Genomic DNA, 25,622 nt, shown 5'->3' on the forward strand with positions numbered 1-25,622 from the left:
AAATGAGAATATAACATTTAGAAATTTAGATATAATCCTTCATATATAATCTGTTACAGAGCTGCATGAGAACGGATTAAAGCCGTTACAGGCAGTGTCAATGATGCATGAGCATAAGATGCTAATAATTGTTTCTTTTAATTATGCTTTGACTTTGATAAGCTGGTCCTACCGGTCCTCCTGGTGAGCAGGGTCCACAGGGAGAGAGAGGCCCGGTTGGAAACCAAGGCTTCCCCGGACCCCCAGGACGCCCCGCCTCTGAAACGCAGCAACAAGGTCTGTAAACTGGAGTTATACAAAGCGATTAATTCACATACAACATACAACTAAAGGGACCAGTATATGAAACTTGCAATGATCAAATTCTGAGGTCAATTTCATTCATACAGTATATCCCAAAATCACAAATGTGTAAGTATGTACACCAATGTGACATTCTCTATCTTTAGACTCTTGCCTCAGATAAGAAAACAAATCCACACTAAAAACTTTAATAGGAAATAATGAAAAAAAAAAACCTAAAGAAAAGGAACAGATGAGGGATCCATCATCCAGGACAGACAGACATGGAATATATGCCGTACATACAGTAGTAGAATCAACATACAGAATCATAATAGAGACATAATGACAGTATTAACTTAAATACATCATAAATAATATTAAGTAAATATTCAGTGTCATATGTTGAAGAGTTTAGTGCAAATTGTCATAAACCCAAAAACATCCTTTGTATCACAAAAACCTAGAAGGTGGACAGACCAAACACACATAAGACTTAAAGTGATGGTTCGGAGTAATTCACCCTAGGGTCTTTGCACCATGACCTCGAGCCAAACACCCTCCCAGAAGCTTTTTTCACCTGGGTCTAACATTGGGAGAGTTAGCTAGAGTAGCGTTATCAGCTGAATAGCTTAGCGCAGGGGCTAATGGACCCACGTTTGTATCTCGTAAATTACCCCACTAATAATGCCCAAAATGATACCAAACGTCTACAAGTAGTACAAATAGGTTATGCTCTCATAAAACGATGGATTGGAAAGTTTGTAAGTACACCAGAAGTTTATGAACACTTGCCTGCTCTCTTCAGCTCTCTGTTGCTGCTGCTGCTACCTGCAGTTAGACGAGTGCTTAGGGACGTCTACAAATTACTACACCGAAAAGAGTTACAACAAAAATATGTATTAATTCAATGATTAAATAAGGTAATGTCTCCAAACTTATCTCAATTATTACTTGTCTCCTGCTAGTTATATTACAGCACTTACTTTAAAAACAAATTAAATTAATAAATATTTTTGTTGCATCTCTTTTTTCGGTGTTGTAATTTGTAGATGTCCCTAAGCACTCGTCTTACAGCAGCAACAACAGCAGAGAGCAGAAGCCAGCAGGCAAGTGTTATTTACATAAACTTCTGGTGTACTTACAAACTTTCCAATCCATCGTTTTATGAGAGCATAACCTATTTGTACTACTTGTAGACATTTGGTATCATTTTGGGCATTATTAGTGGGGTAATTTACGAGATACAAACGTGGGTCCGTTAGCCCCTGCGCTAAGCTATTCAGCTGATAACGCTACTACGCTAACTCTCCCAATGTTAGACCCAGGTGAAAAAAGCTTCTGGGGGGGTGTTTGGCTTGAGGTCATGGTGCAAAGGACCCTAGGGTGAATTACTCCGAACCATCACTTTAAACTCAAGCATATTTAGAGACATTTATTAGAAGGATAAACCCCTTGAGAGACCATCTTGTTTTCAAGGGGGTCCTTACCACAAATATACAAAAACGGTACATGAAGTAAAATATCTAAACAAATATCTAAATATAAATATAATATTCTAGGAACTTAGATTCTTTAGTATGCCGAGACAGTACGGTGACCTATATGGAATATTGTTCAGAGGGATAAGAGGCTATAAGGCATGTGTAAAGTGGATCTTATTATAAAGTAGTATCTCCATGAAATCAACTTAAGATTCCAGTAGAAACCTCTGATAGATTTTAGGCAACTAGTCTGTCAAAATTAAACCAGTCACACAACCCAGCTCCAGTTACCAATACCTTAGTCTCGCATTGCCAGATCTGTCTCCACAGCGCTGTGAAATAAGGTCTGGCTACAACACAGATACATTCTGGGATAGGATTTTAAAACAAACTCTGGGTTGTTTGCATTTGCATACATCTTGGGCAGCACTAAGTTCCGGACGCAGCGACGGTGGCTCTGCAAAATAGTCTCGGGAAAGAACTTGTTTTGGTGGAAGATTTGCACCCCGCAAAAGAAAACACCACATACAATATTAAATGAAGTTAACTGTTCACAAAATACAGTAACAGGAGCTATTTACATTAATTAATTAAATTTGCTCTTACCAGTGTATCGCTGTGTGTATTATGTCCACAGCAACCCCCACCAATCGGTCCCAAAAAATCCCAGTTACATTGTAAATTGCGTAAACATAGTCTTTGTAAATCTTTACAATCATTCCCTGAAAGAACCAAGCAGGCTCGCCTTGTTGCACGATCCAAATTTTCTTCAAAACGTGCCATTTTCAGCATGTAACTTGTTGCTCGAAGTTTGTTGTTGTTTCCTGAAGCGAAGGGATTTTGAGAACAGCAACACCCAGAGAGCGGATATCCTGCACGCGCCTCAGGCTTTCTTCTGGAAATGTACTTGAGTTGATACGACCTACTACCTATCTGACTACCTTTACCTATATTGGTTGGTATGTAAGGTTCTTTTCGGCTTCCTTGTATACAAACCATCAATTAGTCTTTATATTTCCCGTTGTGACTTTACAAAAGGTGTATGAATTGAAAAAAATGCAAAACATTCAAGACAACATTACAACATTAATTTTTTTACCAAACATTTAGGCTACTTTACATGTGACACAGTATACCATTGTCACAGCGTAGCTGCTTCAGCAGGTAGAACAGAGGAAACTCACAATCACAAGTGTTCTCCAAGATGACTCAAACCGTTGATAAACTGAGCAGTCAAGAGTTTTAGCCAAATGCCAAAAATAAAAATATTCTTTTAAATTTCCTTCTGTATCTGTCAGTTTGGGATTTCATGGGGCCATTTGGTATGAAGGGAGAGCAAGGAGATAAGGGCCAACCAGGGGATCCAGGACGTCCTGCTGACAGGGCAGGACCCCAAGGCTCTAGCGGGCGCCCGGGGGTCAGGGGACCTCCAGGACCTAAAGGAACATGTGAGTGAGTGAGTGAGTGAGTGAGTGAGTAAATAAGTGAGTAAATACATGAGTGAGTGAGTGAGTGAGTGAGTGAGTGAGTGAGTGAGTGAGTGAGTGAGTGAGTGAGTGAGTGAGTGAGTCTTTTAAATATTTGATCTTCCTTTCTTGTTCATTTGAAACGTTCTCCTTTGTGTCAGTACCTTTACTGTATTTCTATACATCTCTAGGGGCTGAGTTCTTCAAGGGGGCTCCTGGTGGGAGAGGAAGGCCTGGCAATGCAGGCTATAAAGGACTGAAAGGTGCTGTAGTTATACTCTTCATGCTAAAGAAGATTGTTGATATCATGATGAATTATTTTATTAATAACGCAGAATGTTTTCTGAAATACTTACTTACTCCTCCATTTAATATATAGCCCTGAGCAAAAGAGTCAAGTTCATTTTCATAATATCTTCAGTAACACACTATGTTGCTGACCTGTGGGTGCAATGGTGTGTACATTCAGGTGATCATGGGTTGTGTGAATGCACCGTTGTAAACTCTCCACCGGGGCTACCTGGCCCTGCCGGTGACCGCGGTGATGCTGGGATGACCGGAGAGTTTGGTCAGGAGGGTGATTTAGGAGAACCAGGTCCCCAAGGAGATGACGGATTCCCTGTAAGAATAATCGAGTCATCTCCATTCTGTCTTCTCCGTTGTTCATTTTTAGGGCATTCTTTATTTCCTTACACTTTTCTGTGTTGTCTCGCAGGGACCTCCTGGGCTCAGTGGTGTGCCGGGCCAAAAAGGTCGGAAAGGCGAACCGAGTGTGGCCTCGCAGAAAGGTGAACTGTACCTGTTATTTCATCATATCGGCACCAGGGGGACAAATGGGCCAGAAACGGGAAATACCCTATCTGCTGTGTGTGGGTGATACTGTTCTGATTGTATCCATGTGTGTGTATGATCGCTACAGGATATCCTGGAGACCCAGGGGATCGCGGGCGAGATGGTGAGACGGGAGCGTTTGGTGCTCCGGGCCAAAATGGTTTGCCTGGTATCCCTGGGAGCCGAGGTCTTCCAGTGAGTCCATCAGTCATAATGTCAGTTTTATATTGTGCATACGCGTCATATTCTGTTGACTTAGTTATAACATCATAACTTTTTTTTTTCGCCTTTTTTTTTATTTCCTATAGGACGTACCGCTTTCGCGCTCGCTTCGGTGTAAAAGTTTCAAAAATTATTTCAACTTTGACCTAGTTGCCGCTGACCTTTCGAGTGCAACCAATGAGATAACAGCATGTCATTACCTAGCAACGGAAAATAGCTTGCTTGCCACCCTTGATGACGAATACTTGCACTGTGCTTTGCTCTGCGTCCTGCCTAGCGGTGCGCAGAGAGCAAATTGCTTATCATGTGTAGGCGGCTTAAAGGCTCTGACACACTCTTACACCGTCGGGTTGGACTGACTGCCTCCCCGAGTTGGTCAGAACGTGTCACGTGGGTCTGGCTGCTCCCGGCAGCATAATGGTGGCTCGTTCGGAATACAATCTCGTATTTTAAGAAGATAGTTCACCGAAACGTGTTCCTGAAAACATTTTTAGCGAGAAATAGGCCATGCAGTTGCTTAATCTGTCTTCATTACAGATCAACAAAGGACAGTTTAAAAGATTTTCTTCAGATTTTGTGAGGCGTTAGTCAGGCTCATCCCGCTCATCATTTCATTGTCAGCGAAAGTGACATTATCTGTTTTTGCCGATAACAGGGAGAAGGTGTCAGAGGAGAACCTGGAGACAAAGGTTTCACAGGTCGGCCTGGTCGACCCGGTGCACCCGGGCTAAGTGGAGAAGAAGGTAAAGTCCTTGGGGGAGTCAAGGGTCAACGTGGTTTACCCGGTGACGATGGCCACGCGGGCTATGATGGAGTTCCAGGAACACCTGGCAGCCCAGGTGAGAGGTGGCTCACTGTCTCCTTCCAACCTCAATATGACATTGCATATTTCTCCTACTACGCTTTATGTCCTTACAGTGATTTGAACTGTTTTCACTCTAATAAGTATTTCATTTGACCTCATTTGACAAGGAAGCATGATGAGTATATTTTGCTATTTGATTTACTTTTCTTTCTTTGCCTCCTGTTGTCACCTTGATGCAGGGACTGCATCCCTCAAACCAGCTGCAGCGAAGCTTGTTTGAGATAATGCTTGTGCTTTTAAATAACTCTTTTTTTTCCGAATGCCTCTCTCTCTCTCTTTCATTCTTTGCAACTGAAAGGCGGCTGTAGTCCGACAGGAGATGGAGGACAGGTGGATGTAACAGGTAGCTGGTATAATAATGTTTTCACCTTATTGCTCCCTTTGTAACAACTCTGTTGTGCTTTTGCCTCTGGATTATTTGCCTTGTGTGCATGATGACGTTTGAATTGGAGATTTAGTGTACGGAGATACCAGTTAATAAAAAACAATCCACGCTGGGCAGTAGACAAAAATCAATTGCACCCAAATAGTCATTTTCAAATTAACAGTTTTTACATACAACCATGATGTTGCCCTTAAAGACCCTAAAGTTTATTTTTACTCTCAGGTCCTTGTGATGCTGTTCCAGGACCTCCGGGGCTGCCTGGACCTCCAGGACCCAGTGGATTACCAGGTCTCCCAGGTAACAAGGGTAGCAGTAGCTCGGTCCGTTTGGAGTTGGGTTGGGAACCAGAGGGTCGCGGGTTTGGGCTGGTAGCTCACTCTGACATCTCTCCATTTGTGCATGAATAGGACCTGAGTGTGTGTGTGTGTGTGTGTGTGTGTGTTCTAACAACAGAGTGAAAAATTATTATTTGCCCACCGGGGATCAATAAATAGTATAAATTAAATTTGAAATTAACCCAATGAGAAATTTGTGCTAAATATTTCCTGCAGGGTACCTGCTTTGAGTCATTTTTGATACCCTGTTTATATTTTGTGAACCAACAGGTCAGCCGGGCCAAAAAGGACCACAGGGCCCACATGGAGCGCATGGAGAGAAAGGAGAAACAGGAGATCAAGGCATAGGTGGCCGTCATGGACCACCAGGTAAGGAGTGGGAAGAAAACACTACTGGGCAATAGTCCCATCTGAACTTTGATTTGTCTTTAGTTCATATCATTGTATTTTATTAACATTTATGGCTCTTCCAATCCAGGTTTTTCTGGCCCCCGTGGAGACTTGGGGGTTCCTGGCAGCAAAGGTTCAGTAGGAGCCCCTGGTGTGCCCGGTGAGTACGGTCGGTACGGGGCACAAGGTGAGAAGGGTGCTCACGGAGAGATCTTTGGAGCATCACCAGGACCCCCCGGAGACACAGGGCTGCCTGGGCTTCAAGGGAATAAAGGCCTGACCGGTGATCCAGGAGAGCAAGGCTATCCAGGTTCGCCATGTCCTCACCTCGTTGTCACTGAATTCACCTTCCTGTCACTTCGTCTTGCTTTGCCTGGTTGCGTTACTTTCAGCATTGGTGGCATCATTTGAAAGAATAAGCTATTATCTGATGTTCTTATTCATCCGTTTCCTCCAGGAATGGCCGGCATGCCTGGTATGATTGGCTCCAGGGGTGAGAGGGGCCCTATGGGCCTGCAGGGGGAGGAAGGGAGGCCTGGGCCAGTGGGCAAGTACGGCTACCCTGGTGATCCTGGGCGCGCAGGTCCACCTGGGCTGCGTGGTGGTACCGGACAGCCAGGTTTGACCAACAAACACACTGACACGCTCTCTCTCAGAAATGTTTTTGTTCATGTCTGACATCTTTTTTTTTCACGTCATCCTGCTTACCAGGTTTACCCGGAGAGAGGGGAATTGAAGGAGACCCCGGACCTCCAGGTCCAATTGGATTAAAAGGCAACCCAGGGACCTACGGTAATGATGGTGCCATTGGAGAGCATGGCCCATCAGGTGAAATGGGAAAGCCTGGTGCAGATGGACGCCCAGGACTTCCAGGAATGAAGGGTTTGTTCCTCAGATATTTAGTGAGATAATCTGTTCCTTGAAGAATATAGACTGAAATGAAACATCAAATCTATGTAATTTGTACATGATTTAAGCTATTTTGGTCAGAAAAGTTTGTCTTCTGTGATGCCTGATGATCCCTCTCTTTCTCAGGATACAAAGGGTCTTCAGGCATGTCAGGGTTTAAGGGTACCAGGGGCAATGTAGGGGTGAAGGGCTTCAGCGGGTTCAGTGGGGAACCTGGATTGCCGGGCCAAGTTGGCTTAAAAGGAGTGAAGGGTCGAAGTGGAGAGAAAGGTGAGTCTGTTCTGTTATAAAATGTTTGGGATCCCACTGGGTCTTAAATCGGTTGTGTTCTGTTGGGACCAACATAAACGGTTTACTTACCATCTCTGTCTGCCAGGTGATCGTGGTTTGAGAGGGGCACCCGGAGACAAGCCTCACATCCCCGCCCAGATGATTGTTGACATGAAGGGAACCAAGGGAGACCAGGGGCATTATGGAAATCAAGGTTTCACCGGGCCGAGAGGTGTGCGGCCGCAGTACAGTCTGATATCAGTCACTCTTTCCTTCTCACCTCCGCTGTCCTCTCTCACTTCACTTCCTCACATCCTGCTCTGTTCCACAGGTGTTAAGGGTTTGCCCGGTGTGCCAGGCACCGATGGAACCCATGGTCCTCCTGGAAACCCGGGCAATAAGAAAGGTAACCATGGAGACCCAGGAGCAGAGGGGCTGCAGGGGATGAAAGGAATGCCTGGCCTTACTGGAAATCGAGGAATTACGGGTTTTGATGGAATGCCAGGCAACAGGGTGAGCCTAGGGTGTAACTTTGGGTTCAACATTTGGGGGGGAGGTTGATATCATGTATGGAAAAAATTTCGAAAAAAACTCAAAAAGGCGACAAAAATTGTAAAGAAGAAAAAAAATGCTAAAGGCGACAAAAAATCAGAGAAAAGCAACAAAAACCTTAAAAAGGAACAAAAACGTCGAAAAATAAATAAAAAATAGCAGAACCATACTGTAAGAAACCATCCATATAAGAATTGTTTTGCCCTTAAAGAGCCACTCCTCAAATTCTACAGATGAAGTTCCGTTTACTCATCAAGAGGATTACAAGAGCAACTTTGGAGGGAGATTTCCAATGTTAATAAGTATCTCTACTTGGCCTCAAGACTTAAAGCGGCTATAATCAATATTTGTATATACATGGCTACTTGTATATGAAAGGGGTCATTAGTAGTGACTCTTCAGTTTCCCTCAGCTCTAACAGGGTTGTTGTTTTGTTTTTATATCCCACGGCATTACTATTTTGCTTTACTCTAGTCGCTCTCATAGCCGCAGCATGCAGTTTTTTTTCAACGAAAACATTTTTTACAATACCTACTGAATGCTACTCTGCTCAGTACCAAACGGCAGACAGACAAAGTTAATAGTAAATAGCTGATGAAGATATGGAACATTTAGCAGCTAAAGAGATATTTCCCTCAGGAGTTGGTGGAAACCAAAAACAGAGCTAAAAGAGAGTGGATACATTTATTATTTATTAAAAATTAGTAATAAAGTAGTCTTTATCTGGCAACACTGCTTCAAGTACTAATCCTACGTTTCCCATAAGCACTATGTTGTGACGTGTCACAACATAGTGACATTGTCACGTGTCACTATGTTGTGACGTGTCACAACATAGTGGCTACGTGGCTACGTGTCTAGAGTGTGAGGTATCGATTACGAGCTACGCATAAACGTAGAAGACGAACAGAACGGTGCAATTAAAACGAGCAAAAATCTGATTGGCTGGTAACTTTTAAAACCTCTAGCCATGTTGGCAGGTGGTTTATTGGCATTTAATGCCCTGAAAACCAGTATGTATTATATGTATTGTAAATCAATTGGAACTCTTCAATTTTACATTTCTTTTTTTAATCTGTCTCTTGCGTGTCCTCCTACTTTTATGAAAAGGCAATACTAAATTTGCTAAAGTATCGCTTTTTGCAGTTGTTGCACTCACTCTGTCAGTATGCCATTGTTGGTCTAATGGTAGCTGTTTTGTCCTACAAATACATGTTCAGTACATTTCTGTCATTGCCACATCTCATGCAAACATGATATATTCTAATGTAAATTGCTCATTATTGTTCAGGGAATTAAAGGAAGTCCTGGTGCCTACGGTGCAACAGGAGACAAAGGAAGGAAGGGAGTCAAAGGTACAACCACAAATTCAAACTCCAGACTGATGGAGATCTAGATGCTACTTATAAAGTGACTGTGATGAAAATATTTTAAGTGCTTGTACATTTTGATTCCAGGTGACACAGGACCGCGCATAGACCTTCCAGGAACCACTGGATTGAGAGGAGAGCATGGTCTTCCTGGAGAGCAAGGTACAAACTGTAGCTCATTAGGCCTGTAACAATTATTACATAATTGTCTCATTGTCATTTTTTTACATAATCGCAGTTTCTTTGTTTAACCGCAGTGAATTGCTAACATTAGCTAAGGTCTTAAGGCATATGACTGGGAATTGGTGATTTTGTTTAGATATTCCAAACTGTAATTATATAAGTGGTTATTAGTCGGACTTTATCTTTTTTATTATTATTTCAATTAGTAGTATTTTTCACTTGACCCTATACACAGTTAGAAAAAAATGTTTTATGATAATAAAAAGGCCTCGTTTACTTCATGGGCTGTGTACCTGTGTTATTACATTATCACGTCACATGACGATGTGAAAAAACCAAAAGATGTAAATTTGATTAAAAGAGACAATTATATTGTCAATCACAATTATTTCTGAGACAATTAATTGTACAACAGAATTTGGAATTGTTACAGCTCTATAGCTCATACAGCTTTTGTTACTTCTACTCTGGTGTTGATCGGCACCACTTGATAATTTGAGACTCTTTTGGGGCTGATATGAGATGTTTCATACCTCCTTTACAGGCCAGAAAGGATTGATTGGACAACCAGGGGACAGGGGAACACCTGGTTTTGGTGGAATCGATGGAAGAAAGGGAGAGTCAGGTGATCCAGGAATATCAGGGTACCCAGGTAAGAGACTCGTGTTCACTTCTTTATTAAATGTAAAATACTGGACATTGTAGCAGAATTACATCACAACGTGATGTCTGTTGTCTGCAGGCTCTGATGGGCAGAAGGGAACTCCTGGTAACCAAGGTCAGAAAGGCTTTCCTGGAACGCCTGGAAAAGATGGACATCCAGGTTTTCCTGGCTTCCCAGGAAACAAAGGTAACATGACCAGACCAGCGTCCTCTCTTTCTTTCTTTATAAACTACATACTGTACTTGTTGTCCCCCATGTTCTTCCATATGATCTATGCAAATGTGTGCAGGGTTTCCCGGCCTGAAGGGTCTTTATGGATTACATGGACTGAAAGGAACAAAGGGTATCCCTGGAACACCAGGTATTCAACCAAATTTATAAAAACATTCTCTCTGTGCACTTTTCACGACTAGAATATACCAGAAAAATGAGTACTTTCATATAGATAACTTAGGCAAGCCAAGGCAGCTATATTTATATAGCACATTTTATCAACAAGGCAATTCAAAGTGCTTTACATAGCATTTCAAAACAATTCAAACATTTGTTGAAGAGAATAAGACAGGTGTAACACCTATCCTATGCAGCTTTGTTTACGGGGCTTTGTTAGAAAAAGGTGACGTCACATACTTCTGTGGTCACTGTCAATCAAATCTGATCAAACCACATTCACACAGTCCTCATGTAGTAGCATGGGTTTTTGAATATTAATCGTAAAGTCAATCGAAGTATATTTCTAAGTTCTTCACTACATCCAGTGTTTTTCTGTTATGTAAAGACCTCAGAAGTTAGACACGTGTTTCCTGTTTGTATTTTAATCAGGTCTGGATACCATTGGACCAGCTGGGGAATCAGGAATCAAAGGAGAGAAGGGAGAGGGTGGTGACCCCAACAGCCAACCAGGTGCTCCTGGCACAGCGGGTTTAAAAGGCTTCCAGGGACCTCTAGGTCAGCCATTACTCGTCTGCGTTAATAGGAGTCGTCTGATAAACCGGATGAGCTCTCAATAAAAGAACCAATGATGCACAGCAACACATAATGTATGTTTTAATTGAGTTTAACCATCTTAAGACAATCCCATGTTTCACTTGTTCAGGTGACCACGGTCAACCTGGACCGCCAGGATTACGCGGCCCCGTAGGACCGAACGGGACCCCAGACAGACCAGGACCCAGTGGGGACCCTGGTTATAAAGGACCTAAAGGGTACCAAGGTGAGAAGATACAGTGGCATCAAAGAAAGGTATTGTTCAAAGAAACAGAGCCATATAGATTGAGATTTTGGGCATTGGCCATGGACACTATTTTCGTTCTATTGTGGAGTTTTTTTTAGGGAACTATATAGAGGATAAATGTTCATACTCAGAATTTGGACGCTCCATTAAAATAGCAGAGAGTAAATGCAGTTCACTAGATAGTATATAAGGAGTGATTTTGGACACAGATTTGTTTCTCCTAACTATCCATGTGTGTTTTCTGTCAAATAGGAGTTTGAATTGGTGACTCAATAGCAATTCAATTTCATTCAGTTCAGCAAGTTTGTGATTAAAACCAAGAATACATACTCATCAAATAATCATTTTACTATATGAAAAATTATGTTTTAAACGTGAGTCTAAAAAAAGGTTGCCTGGAGGTTAGAGAAGCAGGCTTTGTAGCTGGAAAGTTGGCACTTGAATTCCTGTCCAGCAGGGAACATCTGGGTGGGAAGAAGCAGCAGTAACAGTTGATAGTAGTAATTGTGACAATGGCAACAGTAGCTGTAGTACCATTAGCAGTAAGAACTGTATATTAATATAACTGACAGTGGCTGTAGAAATAATAGAGGAAAATACCAGTTTCAGCTTTAAGAAAGAAACTAGTTATTAATTTGAATATTTAGATTATACGTAATTTACTAGGTTTGTATTGATGTTTAAAATGAAATGTTAATGTAATTAAAGAACTGACACAAGTATCACTTCAGACTGGGTTTGGTTGACCTTATATTAGTGCTGTCAGTTAAACATGTTATTAACGGCGTTAACGCAAACCGATTTTAACGGCGTAAATTTTTTTTATCGCGAGATTAACGTTCTTTTTGGCCTAGCAGACTTTGTAGTTTTTTTCACATGCTTTTGCAACAACTAGTAACGTAAGAAAAACTACAACACCACACCGGATCTAGCTAGATAGCTATATTATAAGATTCTGAATGGAAAGTTTATTTTTTAAAAGTTGCCATATGGTTCCATTGACCAGACCCAAGTGATAATGTGTTTTGTCGTTGTGAACTGAGCTATCATCGCAGCACGTCCAGTCTGAAATACCACTTGATGGTCAAGCTCACAGCTGATGCGAATTCTCCGCCCCCTCGTCAAAGCCAGGCGACAAAAGCGCAAAGCAAGCCGATCCACTTTTCTATGTTGATAAAAGCATTAAAATGTGAAAAAATAATGGGAAAAAAATAAATCAAGGGACATTTAGAATAGATCAAAATATGCGATTAATTGCGAGTTAACTATGATATTAATGCGATTAATCGTGATTCAATATTTTAATCGTTTGACAGCACTACCTTATATATTTATTAACCCTAAATGATTTGTTTCTCAGGTTTCCCTGGAGCCAAAGGATTTCCTGGTGTGGATGCTCCCCCTGGAGAAAAAGGTGTACCAGGAGTACATGGGTTTCCTGGATTCCCTGGAAGGAAAGGATTTAAAGGAGATCAAGGTTCCTTTGGATACAGGGGGCCAAATGGTGTCTCTGGGAAGAAAGGTAAGCATGAAGTATTAGATCTTTTCTAGGATAAGCCTTTAACAGTAGCTTTGGTTCAAATAAAAATATTTGCAGTAGCAGATAAATTAAATTTCCCCTGTTGTGTCAGGTCATAGATAGTCTTGCTTTGCCAGACCTTCCTCCACCGCAGCGCTGCGGAGGAGGGTCTGGCTAGTCCACATGGAATTCCGGGATGGGAGAAAAACGTGCTCTGGTTTATTGGCATTTCTTTAAACCAATCACAATCGTGAACTTGTTTTGGTGGTTCAAAAGTTGTTTTAGTCGTGCAACAGAAAACTCAGATTGGACAGATAGTCTAGCTAGCTGTCTGAATTTACCCTGCAGAGATCTGAGGAGCAGTTAACCATAGTAGTGATGGTCAAATGAAGCTTCGCGAACCACTGTCTTTATTTCCTGAGCTCACTAGATGGTGCCCTCTGTTCAAAGAAAAAGGTTAAAGGAATGGCCACTCAGTGTTTTTTCAAACCTTTGTTGAACAGAGAGCGCCATCTAGTGAGCTCAGAAAATAAAAACAGTGGTTCGCGAAGCTTCATTTGACCGTCACCAAACCATAGTCCTCATAAATCCACCGGAGTTTAGAATGCCGACACAAAGGAAGCGTTAGTCAACAGAAATCCGCCCGAAAATTACATAGAGCGGAATTTCCGGCGGCAAAGGAGCAATCCCGGAAGTGGAAGGTCGTGGCCATGGACTAAGTCACAGATGATGATTTTGATGATGTATAGTTGAAACAAATAATCAATAAAAATTACATTGTAATATAGTCTCTTGTGACACATTATCTGTCAAATTCTCTTATGATACTTTGGCAAAAATGTATCACTTATTGCTGCCGACATTTAAAAATGTGAACTGCACTAGTTACTGGCAGTTCAGTTGACTTAACTTTATTGCCATAACAACATTCATTCGATCTTGCCTCATAGTGCAGGACAACATCCAATACAGCATACAGAACCATCATGTCAATAAGACATGTTAAAATACACAAAATATCTAAAATATGATGAGCTTAAAATAAAGTATACCTTAACAATTTTACAATTCAAGAGTTAAATAACCTAAACATGTTAGAATCAATGCTTAAAATGCCACAAATGATTGCAAAGAAAGCCATAAGTTAAAAAGAAGATGTAGGCTACCTTAAAGAGCCAAAGATGGCACATATGTACAGTATATTGCTGTTTCTCTGTTATAAGGCCAGAAAAAATAATTGTATCATATTGGGAGTCCAAAATTTTGATTTCCACTTCTACTGATTTCTGCCACTGTAAAGTAATAAATGCTTTGCTGGCATTCAACTGAAAATTATGTTTAGGTCTGTAAAATCGTATTAATGCACATGTCTGCAGCTTGATAATATGATCACAAGCTACGGTCTGTGTACAGTTCTTAAGACGCTTTTTTTCTGACAGGAGTGAAAGGAGACCAAGGAGTGATGGGAGTTCCTGGTGTTACTGGTGTGAAGGGAGAAAGAGGGCCATCTGGTCCAAAAGGAAACACTGGACCAACAGGTCCTATAATCAAATGATCCACTTTCACATAATATACAGACTGCTCACTAGTTACCAGCTTTTGTGTTTGTTTGTTTTCTGTCTTGGTCATTACGTTATCCTTCTGTGCTTCAGGCTTTCATGGGATCCCAGGGGACCAGGGTCCTCTTCCAATTCCCATCAGAATTCCAGGAGAGAGAGGCTCTCCAGGTCCGCATGGTATCCAAGGACCAAAGGGGGTCAAAGGGGAAACAGGGCCACAGGGCCCCCCTGGGGATACAGGTTAGTTATTCTAATAAAACATTTGTTGTTGGAGTGCCCTTTTAGCTGAGTGGCTACAGCGAATGCTATATCCCGGGTTTGATTCCGGCCTTGGGGCTTTTGTTGCATGTCATACCCCTCTCTCTCTCTCTCTCTCTTTCCCCCATTTCTTTACTGTCTTCTGTCAAAAAAGGGTGAAAATGCTAAAAAATAAATAAAATAAAAATAAAAACATTTTGTTGTTGAGCATCAATAAGTGAACAGTCCAGCTCAGCAACATCATTTTTTTTTCTGTACAGGGTTCATGGGACCCATTGGGCAGAAGGGCATGCCGGGGATTGGTGGTAGATCAGGAACGCCTGGATTTCGTGGAGAGCTTGGACAAATGGGCCACCCCGGTCTGCAAGGCATGGAAGGTGCGTTTCACACAGTGGGGCAGGTTAGGATTAGGGTTAATAAACCTGGATTAAAGGATTTAAAGTAGGTGGAGATTTAAGCAGGGAACCAGTTACCAAGATGCTTTTTATTGTTATTTTTTGTGAAAGCCGGTTTAGTAAATGAATAAGCACTAATAATTACTATGTAATTGTCTTAGCAGAGATGGTTGACAGTGTTTGAGGGAAACCATGAGCGCATTAGGCCTCATGCAGGAATCCTATTTACAGATATATAAGTAAAGTCTACAGTGATGTATGACTTGGTTGCATGATGCATATTCCAACCTTCTTACACAGTTAGATCAAGTGTGCACAGTATGGGTATGTGTGAATGCATTATGTAATCGATAATTAGTCCATTCCTCATTCCTCAATAGGTCACCGTGGAAACCCTGGTATCCGCGGGTTACCTGGTATGCCGGGCCGCAGCGTCAGTGTGGGTTACTTGCTGGTGAAACACAGTCAATCAGAGCAGACACCTATGTGTCCTGTGGGCATGTCGAAACTGTGGGATGGCTACAGTCTGCTGTACTTCGAGGGCCAGGAAAAGGCCCACAATCAGGATCTTGGTAAGTCAGTGTGAAGTTTTTAAATTGTTGTTGTTCTTGGTGACTAACCAATCTGAAAGCTCTGTACGGTACAAATATGATTTTGTTACGGGGATTTTCACTAGAATGGTCATCAGTGCATTGTCTAGACATATGCCAGTGTGAGTTTGTTACAGTACAGTCCTGTCAGATCAGACATTGTGATCCAGTGAACCAGAAGACATTCCACAGAGCAAGCAGGCTCATCAGATCTCACTGCTGGCACAGTTACATTTGGGGCCATTTACACCAGCCGGTGTCCTCACTTTTAAATCATTGTAACCAGATTTTGTCTCTAAATGAATAAACTATGCATAAGAGGCAGAACGCCGCTGGAAAATAAAAAATCACTTTTGAAGGTCTGCTCTAAATTTGACAGTTTGTCTGCTAAATGTGAGAAATTCTCAAACAAGAAAAGGAATTGGGCAAAAGTTCAACTCCAATTTTATCTCAGTGCTGTTTTTACAAGAGTTGATACAGTAAGACCACAACGACCAGTGGTGAAAGAAGTGCAGTACTTGAGTAAATGTTAGTTCCACCACTGATAAACACTGGGAAACTATTGGACTTTTGAATAAAAACTCCAATACAGAAACTACTTTGTCATACCACACATGGCTGGACACATTTCCAGATGATGAAATACTACAATTTTGGAACTATGTAACTTTAAGAAATAACACATAATTCCTATTACAAATTAAAAGTTGACTACATCTAGATCTTGGACTATAATCAATTTTTGAGTCTTTTTCTTTTTTCTCATACTTTTAATGTTTTAAATATGTAATTGTGTCACCCTTATTTAATGGAATTTAACAACTGTATAAAATCACTTTAAATTGAGTTTGTGTATGAAAACGTGTGCCGTTTTGCAAAGTATATTTAGGTTGTTTGTCCTTTTCAGGTTTGGCTGGCTCCTGCCTCCCACGGTTCAACAGCATGCCCTTCCTGTACTGCAATCCTGGAGACATTTGTTACTATGCCAGCAGAAATGATAAGTCCTACTGGCTGTCTACGACTGCTCCTCTTCCCATGATGCCTGTAGAAGAGGGAGAGATCAAACCGTATATCAGCCGCTGCTCAGTATGCGAAGCTCCATCAGTTGCCATCGCAGTCCACAGTCAGGACATCACCATCCCACAGTGTCCTGCGGGCTGGCGCAGCCTGTGGATCGGCTACTCCTTCCTCATGGTGAGTTCTGGTCTTCCTACAAACGTGTATAAATGGCTTGTTCCAAAAAGTGAAGAAAAGGTAGCACATCTGATCACTTTTTGGAGCATGCCTATTGGATTTTGGGTTTAGATCTCAAGAATCTCCATTCTTGAAGCGCAACCTCCTTTTTCAACTCAGTGTATAAATAGCTATTTGCAAGCTACCAAACCAAAAGATAATGGTCAATAAGATTTATCAACCATTGTTTACTAATCATGGGTATTACTACTCAGCTTGTGAAAACAGTTGTATAATGTATTCTGTGGCTCTGGAGGAACTTTGGGAAATTTGAAAGAATCTTAAAGGAACACGCCGACTTATTTGGGAATTTAGCATATTCACCGTAACCCCCAGAGTTAGACAAGTCGATACATACCCTTATCATCTCTGTGCGTACCGGGAACTATATTCTCAGGCGGAAGAATATAGTACTTGGGTAGAATGATTTGCTTTGCAACAACCTGTCTGAGAATATAGTTCCTGGTTTGTTTAGGTTTAGAAGATGGCTGTGTCTCATGTTACGTTGTTTTTTGTACACGCTGTGACTCTACAAATCACAACATGTAAATAGGAACATGTTGGCGTTATTTTGTCACTTTTGTCACAATTCGGAGCAGTAGGATTGCTGGAATCATTCACCTGCATGTTCTGTGCTGGCCTGATGCCGCTGGCGGCGTCAGACAGCCTTACAGCACGCACGGAGATGAGAAGGGTATGTATCGACTTGTCTAACTCTGGGGGTTACGGTGAATAAGCGAAATTTCCAATAAGTCGGCGTGTTCCTTTAAATTGGAGACTATAGATTTATAACAAAATGCCTGCGATACAAACTGGGAATGTGGCCACTGAGGGATGTGAGTGTTTACCAGACAGGGAAGGTCTCATGAAACAACCCTGTCTTGCTGTGCTGTGGGAAGTGTGCAATGCAGCGTTTTTCAAACTTGACACATGCTAGTGACTAAAAGTCACAATATCTCTGCCTCTTTGATTAAGACCAAAGTTTTTTTTTCCATCTTACTTTTCCTCGTCCCTCAACTTTATGGAAGTACAATGCTAACTTGTTGAAGACCTGTTCAGGCATCCTTTTCTCATAACAACATTGCCTCTTGTTACAAAGAGGTCGCCACTTTTACCCTACCCTCTATTGTTTTTGTGATTTTGTTTTCTATTATTTTTCATTAATTTGGGCTACATTATCTGCCATAGCAAACATATGTCTTTGCACAACAAAGCAATCCAACATATTCTGTGGAAAATCATGCCTGTAACAATCAGTGTACAGTAGTTTGTCAGGCCACGCTGGCGATGTTCTATATTTTTGTCATTGTCAACAAATCCAAAACATTTTCAAACCAACAATGAATGCATTTGCCCGTCTCCTCACACTTTCTGATTTTCCTACCCTGTACGTGGCATTAAGATCCAGCCTATTCATTTCTACGGAAGATGAAAATCTTTAAAAACGAGTCACAAATATATATTATTATTTAGAAAAAGGCTAAGTAATTTCTCAAAACAGCTGGTCGCTCTGTTGTTTTTACAAACGTTTCTCCAACAGGAGTAAATTGTGTATCTGTTGGGAACTATTTTCTGCTGTGGGTTTAGTGGCTGCAGAGAGGATACTTGTTAGTTGATGAATCAATTGTTGGTTTTGGTCTTTTCATGGGATTTGTTGACAAAAAGAAAAACAATATCAATAGACTTATCCTCTAAAATGTTACATGTAACCAAATACTTTAGTGTACATTTGATTTCACACCTGCCTCATTTCCCCTCTCACCTTTGTCTCCACAGCACACAGCAGCAGGAAATGAAGGCGGAGGTCAGTCCTTGTCGTCGCCTGGCTCCTGCCTGGAGGACTTCCGCACAACACCATTCATTGAGTGTAACGGGGCCAAAGGCACATGCCACTACTTTGCTAACAAGCACAGCTTCTGGCTAACCTCCATAGATCAGTCGTTCCACACTGAGCCGGCATCAGAGACGCTCAAAGCAGGCCAGCTCCTGTCACGCATCAGCCGCTGCCAAGTCTGCATGAAGAACTTGTGAGAGACTCTACAGCAACGCTGACACAACAAAGTTGTTGCATTAAAATTGGTCTAGTGGCGTCTCTCTATCCATGTACTAAACCAAACAAAGGGGGATCTGACATACTAATTTAGATCAATGTAAATTGGAAACATTCTCCCAGAACCACAGAGCTCAATTATGCAATGACTGTGTGATGCCTTGAGCTTTGAGTGCAATGTCCCGCTGTAGATAAAAACAGGAGAAGCCCCATAATGAGGTCAATAGCATTATGGGAAAACAAGTATTTTTTGTGTTTAATGTGGATTGGTGCTTACTGTTTAACTTATTACCTCAGCTACGATCACACATTGTTAATGATCAGAGGCCATACACTACAGCTGAACCAAAGACGCCCATGTGTATGCACTGCTTCAGTTTATCTAGATGTTTTTATTGTTTAGGGTATACAGCCCACCATAAAGCCACTAACACTGCTTCTCAGCCGTATGAAGAATGTGTCTTGAACAATTGTGGTTGATACTATTGACAGTATTGTCCTGCTTTTAGTCCATTGCTCTTACAAAAAACCTTTTTTTTTTATATAATCCAAGCTTTCAAGCTGTTCGTCCATTATTATGCATTTCTCAACTATTGCGAAAAATCATCTGTAACTCTTTTATTTTTCAATCACCATATGTTCACACAATGCACTGATTCTCTTTGTATTTATACCAGCTGAATGAACTTGACCCCCCTCCCTAAGAGTTTAAACATATATCTTTTCTAATACTACTCATGTCACACTCATTTTCCTTTACAAATCTACTAATTATTGAACTGTCCCGAGTTGCCAACACGACAGTCTGTAAACAGCTCGAATCAAAGGTCAAGGTCTGACTGCAGCAAATCCATGCTGTGGTCACTTATCCTGGGATAGATTAGAGAGTTTTACACAATTTAGAAAGTAGGTCAAATGTTCTACATCTCCTAGATTGATTAGACCAGGAATGTACTGACAATTAACTGTAACATAATATTGGTCATTTTTCTTACATGATTATTTCATTGGATTGTAAAGATTAAATGTTTGTTATAGTTCTGATTGTGTCGTTTTACTCTCACAATCTTAACCTAATCTGGCAGACTGCAAAATAAAAATATTTATTATGACAGCGTAGTTAAAAATTTGACAGGTTTATTAACACTCATTAAAAAAAGATCCAAAAGTGCCAAAAAAATAAAGAGCAGTATCAATGCTAGTAACAAAACATAAAAGACAACAAAAGTGTGATTTGTGGAAACCTTAAAATACAACAATAATAAACAGTGCCACCCACCTAACAATTAGTGCTGATAATTTGTGACATTCTCAGTCCAAAAAAGCAGTGGTTGACTTCTTATGTGTGTTATTTGCCTACGGGCACATCTTTGGGATACAAGTGCGGTTCAGTCGTTGGGTTGAAAGGCTTTAAAGCATAGAGCGATAACGCAACATGCGTTTATTTCCCTTCCTTCAAATGTCAGCGTACACTATGAATGCTAGCTGCTAGCAAGAATGTGCGTTTGTGTTACTGGGAGGTCATTAATGCTATTGGTTTTCAGTCGAGGCAAATAAGTAGTACCATCACAGTATGTATTCGGTACGCAGACCAATCTCTTGATTGTCCTTTGTTAAAAACAAGTCTCTGCTGGTAACAGCCTCTAGCCCCTAGCAGCAGGCAGATCTGGCCCGCTTGTTGCTGGCCCCTCTGCACTCCTCCAGGTCCACTGTAGGAGACTCCTGGTTCTCACTTCTCTTTCTCAAGATGGAAGGAAGCACCAGATCAAACAATGCCTCAAACAGAGTGTCCACATTGTAGCCCGTCTTGGCACTTGTCTCGAAGCACATTTTCTCTGCAGGCAGGCTGCTCTTTTCCTCCAGGCCCTTGTAGCGCAGTATTCTCCCATAAAAAGCCACTGCATCCTCAGGGGTGACCTGTTTGTGTAGCGTTATCCTAGAGAAGGAAACAGGGGAAGCCGGGGGTGTGGGGCAAGCAGACAGCACCTGTGGTTCTGTCCTCTCCTCCTCACACTCAGTTCGGTCCTCAGACGCCACATCCGAGTCCTGAGACAGCTGGGCTTTAGGGTCTGTGAGATCAGCCTTGTTGCCCACTACGGCGTAAATGCAATCGTGGTTAGCAGTATCTGTCAGGGACAGGAAGCGCTCCTCCAGTTCAGCTAGGCTCTGCCAGTTGGTGACGTCATACGTGAAGATGACAGCGGCAGCACCTCGACAGTACATTGAGCCCAACCCGTGGAACTGTTCCCGACCTGAGGAGACAGAGAAAAGTCCGACCGAGCTCAATTTGAAAACAGCCATGAACAGCACTGCAGAAGAACACAAAACACTCAGAGAAGTTGTGCGAGACAGTCAGCAGTTTGAAAACAGAAACAACCTTTGTTGTTGAAATATGCAGGATTCTTGAAAGGGCCCATTGTGTGTGAATACTTTGCCACCGGGGGCATCTCTTGGATAATACACAGTAACCAGTTCATCAGGTATACCTAACTTTTTTTTTTTTTAAATGTCAGAAAATTGGGAAAAATCACCATTAAAATGTTCCAGAGCTCAATGATGATCTTCAAATACCTTGTTTTATACAACTAACAGTCCAAACCCCAAATATATTGAGTTCATTATTATTACAAATGCTCATATTTGGAGCTGTAAACCGAGTGTTTGACTTTTTTTGCTTGAAATATAACTGGAATGATTATTTGATTATCAAAACTGTTTTTGATTCGACTAACTGATTAATCAATTAATCATTCCAGCGATAATGCTATCTCAAGTGTATTCATTGCACTAATTCATCACAAATACCTTATGGTACACATCACAATACACCGAAGATCTGAGGTAGGAAGTTTGCTTTATGTATTTGTTTATTTTTACATACTATTGGCTGAGTGACAAAAAATGTGCTTCTGGAACTTACTATTCTATGTAAGTTTGAAAAAAAAAATGGGTTAACGCAAGGGGAGTCACGTCTTCCTATCCCACCCCTGTCATGTGACTATTAAGAGGAACAAGGTAGGCAGCTTAAACGCCTTCATGGGGTTTTGAAACTAAACTAAAAAAGGTTCATTATCAGCGAGAAAATAAACAGACAGCCTGTTTACAATGAGCTGAGCCAAACATTGGACAGGTTTAAGTACAACCCTTACAACTGCCACTCTTCCAAAGCTTTATGGCCGACACTGATAGGTCTGCAGCAGTAACCCTAAAATGACTCAGCGCTGATCTGGCATTTCTCTACCAAAGTGACTAAATAAAAACGAACACAACAGCCTCCTGTCAGGGGTCATGCAGTTGGGGAACACAGACAGGAAATGACTTACTGGTGACATGGTCAGCCTTTCCTTATCTCTGTGGCTCACCAACTCTACTTTTGCCTAAGAGGGTTTACTGGAATTCATGTTTACACAATGATGGAATGTAGTGCAGTTAGAAGCTTATTCATCAGCAGTAGCTAAAAGAATCCCCAAATTATTGCTGGCATAGCCAATACCCACATTAGTGTATTTCAAGTGAAAATGTTTCTCAAATCATGTGGGGCTTCTAGAAAAGCATGAATGTTTATGTGTAAATATTATATGTATTTAAACAGTAAAATAATGGACTGGTTCTGTGTATAATAAATCATCCAGGCAAATGAACAATAGTTTCTATAACAAAGGTGTTACCAGGTACAGAGCATAAAGACTGCTACTGTAATCGTGTTACTGTACCAAATAATAGTCTCATGTAGTGCTGAAACAAATAGTTTATAATCAAATTAATTTGCCAACAGAAAATTCCATCTTAAACAATTGTGATAGTTTACTCTTTCAGTCACCAACACCTTTCGTTTCATATCGTCATCGTTTAAGTTCACCGGGTTTTTCAGTAACTTACTGAAAACAAATCTGTTAATAGCATTTCAAGATTCATTTGATTTATCTGATAGAATAAGGTCCTTTGCCGTTTATCTGTTGACATGTAGGCTGCAGCACATGTAAACAGGCTTACCTACTCATATAACTGATATATTTTTTAGTAAGAATCTGTGCAGCGTAGTTTTACAGGCTTTCCGTTGAGGTGTAAGTAGTTAAAATCAACTTGGAATTGTCCGTCTTTTGTCAAAGTATTAGCGGTGGTTGGTATTTCTAAAGCCTCCATCACAGGCAGCTCTTAATAGATGTGTAGGCTCTGTATGTGTGAGCGTTACTGCAGAAGTACAGAGATGACAATGGCTTTGATTGGGTCAGAAGAGTCCAATGTTGAGTAATACAGCCCATGACAAAGCACACCGTGAAGTGACTTACTATGTGTAGCATGATACATTTTTAATAAAACAGTATTAAGGTCACTGTCTGCAGAATAATATATAGGGCCTTAAAGTGCTTGTTAAGGAAGAAGGCGCTTGCATGGTGGGTGATTTTCTGTTAGCGCACTAAAAATACAAATTTTAACAATTAAGGGATAGATGTGGTGTTAACTCATAACGTTGTAAGGGCTTCAAATGCATTTTAGCACATGAAAACCAACTAAAACTGAAAAAAAAAAATTACTGTCATTATTAATAAATCAATCACTTTCTAATTAAATAATTTTTATTTTATTTTAAATATAAAAAAATCTGACATCTTTGTTATCAAAAATTATCAGAAAGTATAATAAATGAATGCATCATTATAATTGATTAAATTATAGCATTTATAATTAAATTTAAACTGATATGAGATTGAGCACTGCACCCTGAGGAAGGCTCAAGCCTCTGCCACTTATTAAAGGCCTTTTTATCACTTTTTGTAACCAACCTTGAGTGCCTGGACATTTTTATGACTTTCTTAGTCATAACTCTTCTAAAAAAATTTGGATTTGAGATTTACCTGATAAAACGGATTTAAAAAAAAAAAAGGAACTGACTAATTTTCTGATTGACTGACTTGACTTTCATAACAGTTTATTCTATGTTTTAGGAATAGTCCCTTTTTAAACAATACATTGAGTTGTTAATGTTTTTATTGATGTACCATGAACTGTTATCTTTCTTTAAAGATTAAGGTTCAATATACTTTACTTGTAGCAAATAACTTTGGACTAGCTAAATGTATTGTTGAATGAACGAATGAATGATGAATTAATATTGGCCTATGTGTTGTATTATGAGGTTGCTTTTTATCCTGTTTTGACCTGAAATGTTTTAATTGTGCAAGACTTTATAGGACATGGTATTGTTAATTGTTTCAGATCTTAATCTATAATTGTTTACATGTGAGAATAACAATAATTTCAATATCAGAGGCGGGTTTGCAGAGGGTCAACAGTTGTGCCTGTACAGAGCACTGAGCGGTCACATGCCAGAAATTGCCTCATGTGGTGGGATCACGCGTTATCAGGTAAACAAACACAGTTAATAAACAGAAGGAATGAGACTTGATGACAGTTTTAAATAAAAGGTGAAAAAGTCTAGAGAAGTCTAGTAAAGAAAAGAGGTATTACCGGCAGTGTCCCATATTGAGATATTGTAAGGTCCCCACTGCTTGAGGAAAAACGCCCCTCCAACGGTGCTGATGGTGTCTTTGAACTTTCTATCCATGTACCTGTGGAGCAGCGACGTCTTCCCCACGTTCATGTCTCCCAGGAGAACCACCTTGACGTCGGGCTTCTTCATCTTCGACACCTTGGGCATGATGCTGGGTCGCGTCCCGCTCCAGTGGCGCTCTATCCTCTCTCTTAATCGTATAAAAGAAACTCGGTCTAGCTCGTAAAACTGTCAGACTGGTCGCGAATTCCTCTTACAAACGCCATTATATGAACGAAAGTTGATTCAACTATCCAGCGTCAGTTCATTCTCATTATGTTGCCTGAATCTGAACTTCAAAAAGTAACTGAGGGGAAACAGGAAGTAGGTCATGAGCTAACGATGCGGTGTTTTTTTTACCCTGAGAGTAGCCTTTCAGGTTCAGCTGGCAGGCAGTGTACCCGGCCCAGCAGTAACACAGAACAAAAAAGGGGGAGATTAATATCCTCAAATATAAATTGTTCTGAAATGTTAAAACAACAAAAACAACCAAATTATATAGGCCTAGTTTTTGTTTTGTTTTTCTTTTATAAGTCACAAAATCCATATATATATATATATATATATATATATATATATATATATATATATATATATGCACAAAATCCAGCAAACATAAAAAAGTGTAGCAACACATCAAATGTTCTTGGAACATTAAAAGTTCCCATTTGTTAAATAAGTGAATATTCATATTTTTGAAAATGTGTCAATATTAGAGGAACATTTCAACTTTAGAGGACAACTAGTTCTTTATAACATACATGTGTATGTGCACACTGAAAGAAAACATGATATAGTTCTTACCACAGAACAGAAAATACATGGTGCAATGGAACTAAGTACGTTTACTCAAGTAGAATGCCTACTGTAGGCTACTTAAGTACAAATTTGAGGTACTTGTACTTTCCTTTTAAGTGAGTTTTTTCTTTTAAGGCCACTTTCCAGTTAAATATTGTACTTTTTATTCACTATATTAATTTGTCTGCTTTAGTTACTAGTTACTTTACAGATGAAGATTTTTGCAC

At 40.6% G+C, this 25,622-nt stretch overlaps 2 protein-coding genes across 2 annotated transcripts in view; one reads left to right on the forward strand and one right to left on the reverse strand.

Moving 5' to 3' along the window:
- Positions 1 to 20,084, forward strand: part of col4a2 (collagen, type IV, alpha 2) — an 82,007-nt gene extending 61,923 nt beyond the window's left edge. Inside the window, exons 17-46 of the mRNA XM_039818301.1 lie at positions 163 to 276; positions 3,065 to 3,214; positions 3,424 to 3,495; positions 3,702 to 3,853; positions 3,948 to 4,020; positions 4,152 to 4,258; positions 4,941 to 5,124; positions 5,449 to 5,493; positions 5,758 to 5,832; positions 6,141 to 6,239; positions 6,349 to 6,570; positions 6,718 to 6,879; positions 6,972 to 7,142; positions 7,296 to 7,439; positions 7,546 to 7,671; positions 7,771 to 7,952; positions 9,283 to 9,346; positions 9,449 to 9,523; positions 10,089 to 10,196; positions 10,287 to 10,394; positions 10,498 to 10,569; positions 11,031 to 11,156; positions 11,305 to 11,421; positions 12,803 to 12,964; positions 14,401 to 14,499; positions 14,614 to 14,760; positions 15,039 to 15,155; positions 15,554 to 15,745; positions 16,671 to 16,957; positions 18,773 to 20,084. Coding sequence (XP_039674235.1) covers positions 163 to 276; positions 3,065 to 3,214; positions 3,424 to 3,495; positions 3,702 to 3,853; positions 3,948 to 4,020; positions 4,152 to 4,258; positions 4,941 to 5,124; positions 5,449 to 5,493; positions 5,758 to 5,832; positions 6,141 to 6,239; positions 6,349 to 6,570; positions 6,718 to 6,879; positions 6,972 to 7,142; positions 7,296 to 7,439; positions 7,546 to 7,671; positions 7,771 to 7,952; positions 9,283 to 9,346; positions 9,449 to 9,523; positions 10,089 to 10,196; positions 10,287 to 10,394; positions 10,498 to 10,569; positions 11,031 to 11,156; positions 11,305 to 11,421; positions 12,803 to 12,964; positions 14,401 to 14,499; positions 14,614 to 14,760; positions 15,039 to 15,155; positions 15,554 to 15,745; positions 16,671 to 16,957; positions 18,773 to 19,027 — 4,007 coding nt within the window. The 3' untranslated portion in view covers positions 19,028 to 20,084. The remainder of the gene's footprint in view (positions 1 to 162; positions 277 to 3,064; positions 3,215 to 3,423; positions 3,496 to 3,701; positions 3,854 to 3,947; positions 4,021 to 4,151; positions 4,259 to 4,940; positions 5,125 to 5,448; positions 5,494 to 5,757; positions 5,833 to 6,140; positions 6,240 to 6,348; positions 6,571 to 6,717; positions 6,880 to 6,971; positions 7,143 to 7,295; positions 7,440 to 7,545; positions 7,672 to 7,770; positions 7,953 to 9,282; positions 9,347 to 9,448; positions 9,524 to 10,088; positions 10,197 to 10,286; positions 10,395 to 10,497; positions 10,570 to 11,030; positions 11,157 to 11,304; positions 11,422 to 12,802; positions 12,965 to 14,400; positions 14,500 to 14,613; positions 14,761 to 15,038; positions 15,156 to 15,553; positions 15,746 to 16,670; positions 16,958 to 18,772) is intronic.
- Positions 20,085 to 20,166: 82 nt separating this feature from the next.
- On the reverse strand, positions 20,167 to 24,909 carry rab20 (RAB20, member RAS oncogene family). Its single transcript, XM_039817125.1, has 2 exons — positions 24,516 to 24,909; positions 20,167 to 21,298 (listed from the first exon to the last, which is right to left on the reverse strand). The coding sequence occupies exons 1-2, from the start codon at positions 24,703 to 24,705 to the stop codon at positions 20,697 to 20,699; spliced, it is 792 nt and encodes a 263-aa protein (XP_039673059.1). The 5' UTR covers positions 24,706 to 24,909; the 3' UTR covers positions 20,167 to 20,696.
- Positions 24,910 to 25,622: the final 713 nt, after the last annotated feature.

Source organism: Perca fluviatilis, chromosome 12 (assembly GCF_010015445.1).
Source record: "Perca fluviatilis chromosome 12, GENO_Pfluv_1.0, whole genome shotgun sequence".
In the NCBI taxonomy this organism is placed as follows: Eukaryota; Metazoa; Chordata; class Actinopteri; order Perciformes; family Percidae; genus Perca; species Perca fluviatilis.

Coding starts and splice junctions, on each gene's coding strand:
- rab20 (XM_039817125.1), bottom strand. CDS start 24,705: ATGCCCAAGGTGTCGAAGATGAAGAAGCCCGACGTCAAGGTGGTTCTC. Junction 21,299..24,515: donor CTCAATATGGGACACTGCCG/GTAATACCTCTT, acceptor CTGTCTCCTCAG/GTCGGGAACAGTTCCACGGG.